Genomic DNA, 11421 nt, shown 5'->3' on the forward strand with positions numbered 1-11421 from the left:
AAACAGCTTGCAATCCATTAGGCTATAACCGTAATATAGTTATTTTGTTTCCCAAATAAAGACTGTGTCAGAAAGCTGTATGAGGATTTTTGTCTTGTTTTTCCACAATAATTGCTTGGGTGGGGTCACATTCTGATCTTTAAATGAATAGTATCGCTTGGAACAAACACTTCATATATCTTTTATCTTCCCCTCGCAATACAGTTCTGAGTTTTCTTTGAAAATGCAAAGCTACTTTTCCAGATAAGTCATCAAAATGTTTCCAAAGTATTTTAACTGCCAGATTAACTATATCTTGAATACAAAGATAGATGGCTTACATTCTTTATGCAGAAATCCTGCCAATGCATAGCAACTAGCTACAAATTAATTTCTTTTGCAACAGAGAAGGAAAAAAAAACCAAACCTGCTTTGCTATGCAAAGCTCAAAAAGGTAAATAGATATTTAAAAAGAAAATAAGGTTACTCATTCTGAAAGGGTAATCTGTAAGCAAAGAACAGAGGATTAAACATACACTTGCTCTCTTTAGAGTCTGTGTTCCAGCCTTCTCTTAATGTATTCAGCTAATTAAGGATTGCAGTGACCTTGTGGCAGATTTTGAAATCTAGGATATTTTTTTTTATTTTATTTTTTTAATGCCGCCTCCCCCACAGAGCTTAATACAATCTGTTTCAGGTCAAAGTCTGTTTATGTCAGCAATGTTCGTACTACACAACTAAAATGTTTTAATGCATTTATCAACTGGAAAATATTGCAAACATTTCATTTCCTTTGATATAGACACAAAAAACCCTCTGCCTTCATTGCAAATTCTTGTTCGTATGAATCACTCTGAGTAATATTTGCTTTAACTTTCGTGTGGTTCTACAAACAGCCTTTATATGGCTGGACTTCAAAGCTGGTAGAAATAAAGGTTAGAAATGTGATAGGAGCAATCTATTATTAGGCATGAAACATTAAACCACTTTTAGTTATAAGCCTTAAAACCTGAATAATCTGGTAACTTGCTGCATATTTATTGTGCTTGTAGTTACTTTGGTCGTGTAGCGTGGAGGGGCTGTTTTGAACAGAAATATTTTCCATAGGAGTACGAACCACAATTGGGTTTAATTTTTCCTAATATTTAATTTAGAGAAACTGCAGTATTATAACAGACTTCTCAGATGTCAGAGCTGAAATAGCCTGCTCGCTGTTTCTTGCAGTGTAAAATTAATCTCTTGCAGCACGCTGACCCGAAAGGCAGGTTTTAGGAAAATAGGCATGGGGTGGGGGAAGGGGGATGGGAAGAAAGATAAAATCTCGTTCTTCAAATAGCAGGGAGGAAAAACATAACACAGAGGAATGTCACAGCCTGCTATTGACATCAAATGACAAAAAATGACTCAAATGCATGCGTGTGAGAAGTTTCTTTGGCCAAAAAAAAAAACAAAAAAACATTGATGAGCTTTCTCTGTAGCTGCCTACCCATCTGGAATGTTAATTGTTAAAATCCACTCTGTGGCATTTCTTGTAAGCAAGAGTTGTGGCCGATGCACATCATGTTTGCCTCTTCCTCCCCTTTGTATATTTGCAGCACAAGGAACGTAGTGCTGCTCTGAAGGGAGTCAGATGGCGCAGGCAGATTCCTATAGGTTTGGGGAACTTAAAGTGCTCAGCTCATCGGAGCGGGTAGGAACAAAACTCCACATCGGTAACATTTTGTTCTTGATTACATTTGTGTACTAATACTGTAGATTAAAAATAAGTCCAACAGTCAAAAACACAGAACAGTTCAAGCCAAACAGGTCAGCCAGAAATAAACTATCATTTGAAATTCAGAATGTAAAATCCTCATGAGCCTGGGAAAACACAAGGGCCTGGGCCTGGCCCTGTCAGAGCCAGTGGGAATTTTACCGTCAGTAACATGAGCATCATTCCTTTTCTGTGTTGGTTTCTCCAGATCCTGCAGTGCTTGTTGCAGCACCTGCTGATATTGGAGGTGCCCTATGCAGCAGTAGTGGGGCGTTCCCACAGCCTGGAAACAAGCTGCAGCTCACATCGCCACCAACATCTCAGAGATGTGAGAAACAGGCCCAAGACATCATGCAAAGTGAGTGGTAGATATTAAGTGTGTGCATGGGGAAGGCAGTATACCCAGGCTCCCTCACTTTCCCATCAGGGCCACAGGTTTTTGAATAATTTGGTGGCTTCCTTCTCAGCTATTTGTGGGGAGGTCCTTGGGGAAAGCAAGGGCAAGAGCCTGGGCATCACCTGTGCTGGGAGAAAAGGAGAGGTCCCTGCACCTGTAGAGCGATGGACCATGGGCCCCCATGGTAACAGCCTCTGGAGGGACCACAACAGTTACCTATTGTGTAGGGCTGGCAATGGTGCACTCAGAGGCCATTTGCTATTTATATTTTGCTCAGTGACAGGACCGGGCCACACCTACATATCTCATTCATGTAAAAAAAAGCATCAGCAACACTGTAGTCTCCACCTTTCCTTCTCCCATGCTTCTCCAGCACTCCTGGTCCTGAGCCAGCCTGGTTTAATAGGTTACACTGCAAACACTGGGACCATGGTACTTTGCAAGGTTGCACATTCACAGGAAGCATATGTGCACAAAGCCGTAACGGTTGCAGGCTAAGGAGCAACAGCCCTGGCAAGCAACTGTGAGAGATGTTGATATTGCTGGGGAAGGTGAAAATGTAATTGAAGCCTTTTATTTTGGCGGCATGCAGGACTGAACGAGGAGATAGTTTCTGAGCAACAAATATCGGGAATTTGCTTGTCCTGGTCTTACAGACTTTTAATTTGCTCTACAAATTTGGTTAGTTAGAGAACATGTAAACACCAAGAACAGTACGTGGCGATCCATTAAACATTAACTTACTGTAGACTTAAAAAAAAAGAAACCCAACGCAAAAAACTCTCTTATGATATTAAAACCATAAGGGGAAGAGATGCCAGGCTGGTGAATGAAGCCAGCTGACTGCTGAGAAGAGGCTATGGTTTTTCTCTATAGCTTTGCCGTTTTCCGTAATCTGAGTCACTGAGATATTTTTAGGCACAGTAACAACTTCCATGGTCAAGTAATTTTTCACTTGAATTTTCCTCAAATAATGCTGTCCTCCTGGCCTCCAAATTCCTTTATTCAGCAAGGCAACATGCTGCCCTCCACGCCCCGAGGAAGAAGGGGAGCCATGGAGGGCTCTGATGATTTGGAACACATGGTGGAATGAGATAGATCTCAGCATCAGATTGGCAGGATATTTCCCTTTCTTCAAAGGTCTCCAAACCTAGCAAGCTTTTCTTTGATATCTTTCCAAATGGATTTATCAGCATTGGGGCATACATTTGTTTAGATTGTTCCTGTAGGGTGGGACTTTCAAAGGAGGAAAAGAGTGCCAAGTGCCAAATTCTCACCAAGTTCTCCATAAGGATTTCCTTACTTTCTTTTGAAAATCCTAGCTGTGCTCCCCATCATTCTGTGCATCTCTGCTGGAAAGCTGCCCATGGTGCCCTATGCAATGCGGGCATAATGGATACAGGAAAGATTGTGACATTTGAAAACACAGGAGGAAGAGCTGGCTCTAGGAAGAGGAAATGCATGAAAACGTGGAGATTGGATAGGAAACAAGGAGGGAAGTGGAGACCAAATTCCCTGGGCCCATTGTGTTTCTTTTTTTATCCTCCTTCTGTTTATTATTTTTCTCGTATTTTCTGCTCCCAGCGCCTTCCTATTGCATTTTCTCTTCTGTCATTAAGCCTATGCTATCTCTTAGAACCACCGTTGTGGTACTCACGATGCCACAAAAACAACAAAAAAGGGAATAGAGGCAGAAGATAGCAGGAAGTAATCCAATGGGATAGTTGGTTGGTTTTTTTTTAGTGACCTACAGTATGAGGCCAGAGCATCTAGCCACAAAGATGTCTGCTAGTTGACAGGCACTGCCTGATTCTGCTGTTGTTTTACTTCGATTTCAGTGTCCATACAGTGCAGCTGAGCATGGCCATACACCTGGCACTTTTGAACGTGGTACTGCAGGTGTGCTTCTTCCCCCTTGGAGACACTACCTGAGAGCATGGGGTATTTCCCAGATGCGTCTAAAGTAAGAGGTGAGTGTACACTGTGTATTGAGAGTTTGGAGAGAATCTCATCTCCAGAGCAAACTTGAGTCATGCTCTGGGTTTGAGGTGCATTGGACCAGGTGCAAGTGACATGACTGTGCCAGGCATAAGTCTAGTCCTCTTCTGGGCCCCTGGAGAGAAAATGGCCAGTGTGTTAGGAGAAGACTGCAGGGAGGTTAGAGATTTGGCAACTGGCCATTCTGTGTACATTTCATAAAGTGGTAGCTAAGACCTCATTAAATTCAGTGCACTACCTCGGAAGAAAGAAAGAGTATATAGGAGTCTGTATGGAAACATCTGGAGTAGTAGGTACCAAATAACACATACTGATAGCCAACCAAGGCTGCCAGAGCTATGTGTCCTCCTGCCCTGGAGAAAGGGCCTGCTGAGGGCTGCCTGGAATTTTTATTTTGTGGCTAAGGAGATACAGAGGTGACTTTGGATATGTTGTAGGTGTGTTAATGATTTGTGAGCTATAGTGGGATTCATGAGTCCTTCTGTTTGTTCATAGACTGAGAAGATCCATGTACTTTAATAGCACATTTGCAGTCATGCATCTTTCTGCCTTTTAAAATGGTTGGTACCTAGAGATTGCTGAAAGCCATCGTGTGTCTTAAATCTGCTTTGTCTTGACTGCCTCTTGGTTTCCAGAGAGAATTTAAGATGTTGATTTTGTCCCCACATCCTCATGGGTTGGTCTTGGCAAATAAAAGTAGTTCCAGGTTGGCCTTATGTCATGCACTAAGTAATCCTCAGCACATCTCGTCTCACATGGACCCAAGAATTAGATGTTGGCTTCCTGATTCAGAGGGGCTGGGCAGAGACCTGCCTGGTGCTTTTGAGAGGGAAGGGGAGAGGGAATGCTGGGGCAACAGCATAGGGGCCTGCATCCCTCATGGAGAGCGAGGGGGCAAAAGTAGCACCATGGGGGGAGCTCTGAGGGTGTCCCCAGATTTCCACCAGGGGTGCTGGGCAGAGCCACATGTAGCCTGGGAGGTCCTCAGAACTTGGCACAGAATTTGTGTTTTGGAAGGCACTTTGTTAGGCACCGCTCAGGTATAAGATCTTGGAAATCAGTTTCCTCTTGATTTATTTCAAATATGCAGCTACCAAGAATAATAGACAGGGACCTTTCCTGTGTGTTTTGGGAGTTACCAAAACACACAGCTCTGAAAGGCAATTTGATTACCACGTGCAATCAAATCAGCATTGCAAATCTCTCTGAACATGGCACGCTGGCACTGGTCTCCAGATTGCATGTAGCGCATTTGCGGTTTGGTGGTCTTCACTCAAAATGTTGGCTGAAGAATTTTTATCTTCAAATTCATTTTTACAGCTTGTGGTCAAAAGATTTCGGCTCTGGGCAGTCCTTCCCATGGCTTTTAGCAGTGACACTTGCTGTTGTGTTTCACATAATTAAACAGCCAACAATACTTAATGAAGAAATAAATAACATCAATACAGTAGTAAATAATTATATGCAGGCAAACACCGAAGACCATCATCCATCAGGCAACAGCTGTGAGCATTAGTTTTGATTAATCAATAATGTTATACAATAGGAGGAGGAATGCTGGCCAGACCTCTGGGGGAATCACCTATGCTTTTCTGAACAGCGAGCTTTGTTATTTTAAGCAGAACTTTCAGCAGAATCCTTAATTAAATGTAACAGCCAAGAGCTCCTCATCAGCAATACACCCCACTTTTGAAAGCACACCGAGCAGCAGGAGTTTAACCAAGACCGAATTGAGGCCTTGCCCGGTAGTAGGGAGAGATCTCTTGATGGGCTTGTGTCAGGGGAGATGCTCATGGCACTGCTGTGATGAAGGAGTGAGCTGCCTGGTGGAGAGTGCAGCGTGGCTTTGGGCGAGGTGCCCAGCAGAGGAGCACCTCTACTGCCTGTGAGAATGAGTGGAAGCTGCTGCTGCTGCTTCCTAAAGGCAGGGCCTTCCTCCCCTGGGCACGGCCGGCCACTGCGGAGTCCTCATCCCAGGTTGGGTCATTCTGAGAGCAAGCATGCATTCAATATTTTCTTTCAAAATGTAAATAGAGGTGAAATTTTGCACCCAAGCTGCTGCTCCATTGGAACTAAGAATGGATGGGTTCCTTCTGAAGTCAGAAAATCACAGAATTATAAAAGCCTGGTTCATCTTTGCCAGGCCTCCTGCACCACATTTGCAGGTGAAATGGATGTCCCTCTGGGCATGTTCCTCATCCCAAGCCTCCAGCACCGAGCCTATCAGTTCTGCAGCACCACTGGCTCAGCACAGCACCAAAAGTTTTGCTTAGAGGTTCCAATCCCCCCAGTCAGTATGACTGTGACTTTTTTCCCCCCCTTTAAACAAATGAAGAGCTTAAAGAAAAGCAAACCTTTCAGAAAGGCTGATCAAGGCATTAGATCTCAGCACAGATAACAGGCACAAGATTTTATAGCCCTTAACCCATAAAAAAGGAAAAGAAGAGAAGGGACAGGAAGGATTTCTGGTGTGTCAGGGGCACATTTCCTGAGCCTGTGCTCACATCTTGTTGGCTTTTTCCTTATGAAACTGATTGCTGATTTCTTCTTGGCATCTGAATAAACAACAGGACTGCATTGCTCCCACTGTAAATCAAGCAGTGGCAATACCTTCCACCAGCAGAAAGGCAAGCAGGAACAAAAGAGAGCAAAGCAAAGGGCTCTGGCTGCTTTGGAAGCGGTGAAAGAACCTGGTGTGTGAACCCACCTCTGAAGGGTTACTGTAATTCTGTGCAATGACAGAAGCACCTACAGACTTCCCAAGCATGAGGCACCTGGAGCAGAGCTAGAAGTGGCACATTTATGAGAAGTGAGGAGAGGAGAAGCCCCCAGCTCTTGTTTGAGAAATGGTACAGAAGACAACAGGGAAAGCATCTGCTCCACTGATGTACCAAAACACTTCACAAACTTAAATCTCGGAGCCTCATTTGCAAATCCAAATCAGAGGGAGGAGCAGGAAAATCTTTTTTTTTTTTTCATGATAATTGCTGATAGTGCAACAAAACCCAAAGGGCTTCCTTACGCACTTCTAGATGTGCAGGCACTAATAAACTTCTGTGATAACATTAATATTCCTGATAGTCTCTGTGGGCTCGTTCTCCCTACTAGAATCTCATTACAGCCTCTGAACCTGAAGTAAATTTGTGGGTGTTTAAAAGGTGTAGCCTTTAAATGGTGGTGTTGCTGCCGTTCACAACACATCTTATTGCTGCTTGTGATGGTTTCTGAGGAGTCCAACAGCAGGGGCTCAGAAGCCCAAGCATAGGTCAGAGCCCACAGTTCAGAGCTCTGTGCTGCACGCTGCAAGGACAGCAGCTTTGGGCTCCTCAAGCTCCCCATGACCCAGCTGTGCAAAGCAGCCACAGGTCCACTAAGAATGCACTGGATTTGCTGCAAGGGGATTAATAAACTTGGTTGTTCTGGAAAAACTAGCAATGTTAGCATGGATATCCTACATGTCCCTTTTCAAAGCACCTGTATTTGTGGTAGTGTTGGCTACAGTTCTGGGTCTGTCCTTTTCAATAAACGTGAATCCAGTTTGATCCCACACAAATGATATAAGTGAAATGAAGGGAAACGTGCTCATGGTTCCCCTTAAAGACCAGAAAAGATAAGATATGATTAGGGATATCCTCCTTCACCAGTGAAATTTATTGGGCTTACTTATCTCAGTGTTGTGCAAAGCCCATTTAGTTGAACACCCCTATGGTACCTCTTGCACATCCAGAGGCACGGGTCACACAGATACATTTCTCTGTGGACAGCAGGGCTGTTGGGGATGGATCTAATGTATTTCCTGCAAGATAAAACCTCAGCTCATGGTTTTGAATAACGAATACAGCGTAGGTAGCCTACCAAATCCATGGCATTTCCTTTCCCTGTAAGACAGGAAAGCATATCAATATGCCAAAGGTATTTTTTGTCTTTGTTTCTTTTTTCCCAAATTTTTGGTTAAATTCTTTCATAGTTCTCCCCCACTGGCTTCAGGGACAGTATTTACGGCAGGCATTAATTTGTTCAAAGAGAGATACTTAAAAAACATGCAGAAAGAGAAAGCTGTAAGATATGGATCTCTCTCCAGAAAAGCAATGCATTAAAACAGATAATGCATACTGACATGACTTCAAAACAAACTCTTTTTCCTATAGTTCGAACTATTAAGTACCTTATTTTTTTTCTTAATTGCAAGAAAGCCTGTGCAGGCTTTTTTTACAAGCAGACAAAATTTGTGTTTCATGAAATGGCATCAGATCAGAAGGAGGTGGCACTCAGGTAACTCTGTGCAGTCCTGTGACAGTGCTCTGCAGCTGCCCCCAGGGCCATAACACCATTGTGCATCGCTACCACCCACTGCACTTCCATTCTGGGCATGGAGGACAGAACATTTTGGAGGAATGCAATTTTCAGAGCCCTTTCTATCCAAAAGCTAGATAAAGCACCTCTCAAAATCATCACTCAAATGTGGCATACGTTTTCCCGTGAATTTTCAGTAGAACTCTTTCCAATGATTTCCAAAATAAGTTAGATTTTGCATAGTACCTTTTTGGTACGTAGCATTGCCTTCTCGGTCTTACAGCCAAGCTTCCTTTTAAAGGCATATGCATGAGATTATGCAATCGTAGTATTCCGGATACCCAGAGCAATTAAAATAAATCAGAGTAGGTATAATGAAGATGAGCCAAAGCATCTGTTTCTCAAGAGGATTTGAAAAAAAAAAAAAGATCTCATCCCCAGAGGCCTGGATCCACCACAGTTAGACCTCGGGGATGCTTGTACTTCAACAACGCATGCAGGGCTCACTTGAGCAGAGAAGGGAGGAGCTGGAGGTGAGGTAAAGACTGTGGTATGGCAGATAGCTGCACTCTTTGGAAGCCATGGTTGAATAATCAAGCGTGTTATCCGCGGGGCTGCTGGGCACTGGGCAAAGCAAAGATGTCCTGGAAGTAACAGATGTGAGCCCAGGGTATCCCTCACCTGGTTGGGCTGTGGTCTCCCTGCCCAGCTCCCCAAGCACTGGCGGCCACCCATCCTCTTTGGAGTGACAGTTCATTAAAACCAAAGGCAGAAGACATGCCGTGCTGGCTGAGGCATGCTGAGTGGAAGGAGGTCAGTCACGTATTGAGATCGATGTAGGTCTGGCACACTGAGAGCCACAACTTGCTTGGGCTACCGTGGGCAAACACAGGCTGGCATTCTCTGGACAGTATTTACAACAGCAGCTCACCCATGTGAGGATGTGTGTGTGTATAGGCTGTTCTAACTGAAAGCAGCCGAGGTAAATGATCTGACAGGAGATGGATGTGGGATGTGTGTGCATGACCCGTGCAGCATTATAAAGCACAGCACATCTGAAGCCCTCGCACACAAGATTCCTTTCCGAGCTTTACGATTAAAAAATAACCAGTTGGGTTGCACGGAGGACCATTTCCATTGGAGAGATGCTGCTCAGGATAAAGGCAACTTTGCAGGCGGATGGACTGGTGCCTTGCTGCAGGACCACAGTGAGGAGGGGCAACCGGGATGGGCAACGAGGTGTCCAGCCATGGGGCTCTGCGGCCCAGCTCTGCCTCCATTACGGGCAGAAGGCTGCCACAAGCCAGGGTCCATCAGACCTGAGAGAGTGCTCTGTCACCACGCTTCTCAGGCTGCAAGCAGAGTGATGGCATTGTGGTGACGCAGCCCGCTTGTGTGTGTGTGCATTACACATGTGTAATGTCATTAGGGTGATAACATGGCTGTTTCTGTTAGCTCGGTGGTATTAATAAGGTACAACAGAGTTATTTGACACCGTTTGCAGTCCCACGTGCATTTTCATATTGCCTTCAGATGTAATTCAGGGACTTGATTCGTATGAGTTACGGCTCTGATGTCACTTGTATTCTTGCTGTAATAGGTCCCTCCGGAGCCAAATTCATCAGACTCAATTAACAACATCTGAGAGGTGCATCTCGGCCAGCAGCCGGGCACGCACTGCCCCAGCCACCCCAGCCCTGCTCTGTGCAGAGCTGGCCCTGAGCAGCCCCCACTGCCCACAGTGCCCACAGCCGCTGCAGAGCCCAGCAGGGAGAGCCCCGAGTGGCAAACACCAAGCTGGAATACAGCAAATGCTGCTGCCTGCCCTGGCCCCTGTGCATGCAAACATGAGGTTTGAGACTGGATCACAGTTGGGTTCCGTTCCAAGTATGAAAACGGGTTTAGAAGACTTTGGTTCAAATTGCTTCACGTCTCCCAACATTCTTAGCCACAAGTATTTTTAATTGTAAGGCACGAAAACGAAGTTATTTAATGAACTGATGCTTTAAATGCTTTGGGATTCGGCTTTGTTGATTAGGAGCAGTCTTATTTTGGTTTTTATGTATTCATTTCCAGCCTCCGCTCTGTCTGATCCCGATCCCGTTTTCTCTGTAACCCATGATGTGCTGCCATGGGTGCAGCATTACGGCTGCTCACTGACCCTGCACACCGGGTGCCTTCTTCCCTCTCCCCACTGAAAACAGCCCTCATGAGGAGCTTCAGCACAAGGTATGTTCCAAGGGGAGCACAGAAACATGACGGCATTTTGCACGTTTCTTTTGGCTGGAGAAAAGTTACAAAATATGCATATGAAGTTACCCAGCACCCGCAGGACAAAATCCAACTTTTGATTATATGCGGAATTTCAACTTCTGCTATAAACAAGGCGAGGATTTAGTTTATTTCGGCTCGGGGAGGGGCGAAACTCGCGTAGAGCCGATGGCAGAGCGGTGAGGGAGGCGGTGCCGCCCCGCAGTGTGCGACCGCCTCGGTAGCACCGCAACGTGCCGGCGCGTGGCTGTCAGCCGCGGTCTGGGGCAGGAGCGGAGGGATTGGGGTGCGAGATGGAAACTGCCGCTTGCGTGCGTGCTGTGGGAAGGAGCGGCCCTACCCCCAGAGACAGCGCAAATGAACAAATAGAAGCCCGCGCGTGCCCACCGCATCGGCGCCCCGCGGGTCCCGCACCGCACACCCGTGTGGCCCCGCGGTGCCGCCCCGCCCCGCACTTGTTGCTGCCCCGCGCGGTGCTGACGTCACCGCTGCCGTCATTACGGGGCACTGGATTATTTATTTATTTATTTACCCATTCATTTATTCACCCCATTTATTTATTTATTTATTTGTTTGTGTATTGCTCCCCCCCCCCCCCCTCCTCCCGTCCCCTCGGCTTTTCGCAGCGTTGAGGCCGGGGCGGCCCCGAATCCCCCGCGATGTTCCCCGATTTTTGCCGCGTCCCCTCCCGGCGCGGGAGCATCACCGCGCGGGTGTTTATATAACCGCC

The 11421-nt window shown here is 45.7% G+C and overlaps 1 protein-coding gene across 1 annotated transcript in view; it reads left to right on the forward strand.

Moving 5' to 3' along the window:
- The first annotated feature begins 1609 nt into the window (after positions 1 to 1609).
- ARID5B (AT-rich interaction domain 5B) overlaps positions 1610 to 11421 on the forward strand; it is a 119070-nt gene continuing 109258 nt past the window's right edge. The window contains exons 1-2 of the mRNA XM_042863137.1: positions 1610 to 1691; positions 1941 to 2090. Of these exons, the coding sequence (XP_042719071.1) occupies positions 1610 to 1691; positions 1941 to 2090 (232 nt within the window). The remainder of the gene's footprint in view (positions 1692 to 1940; positions 2091 to 11421) is intronic.

This window comes from Lagopus leucura, unplaced genomic scaffold, assembly GCF_019238085.1.
Source record: "Lagopus leucura isolate 7727_CA_CO unplaced genomic scaffold, USGS_WTPT01 Super-Scaffold_739, whole genome shotgun sequence".
NCBI lineage: Eukaryota > Metazoa > Chordata > Aves > Galliformes > Phasianidae > Lagopus > Lagopus leucura.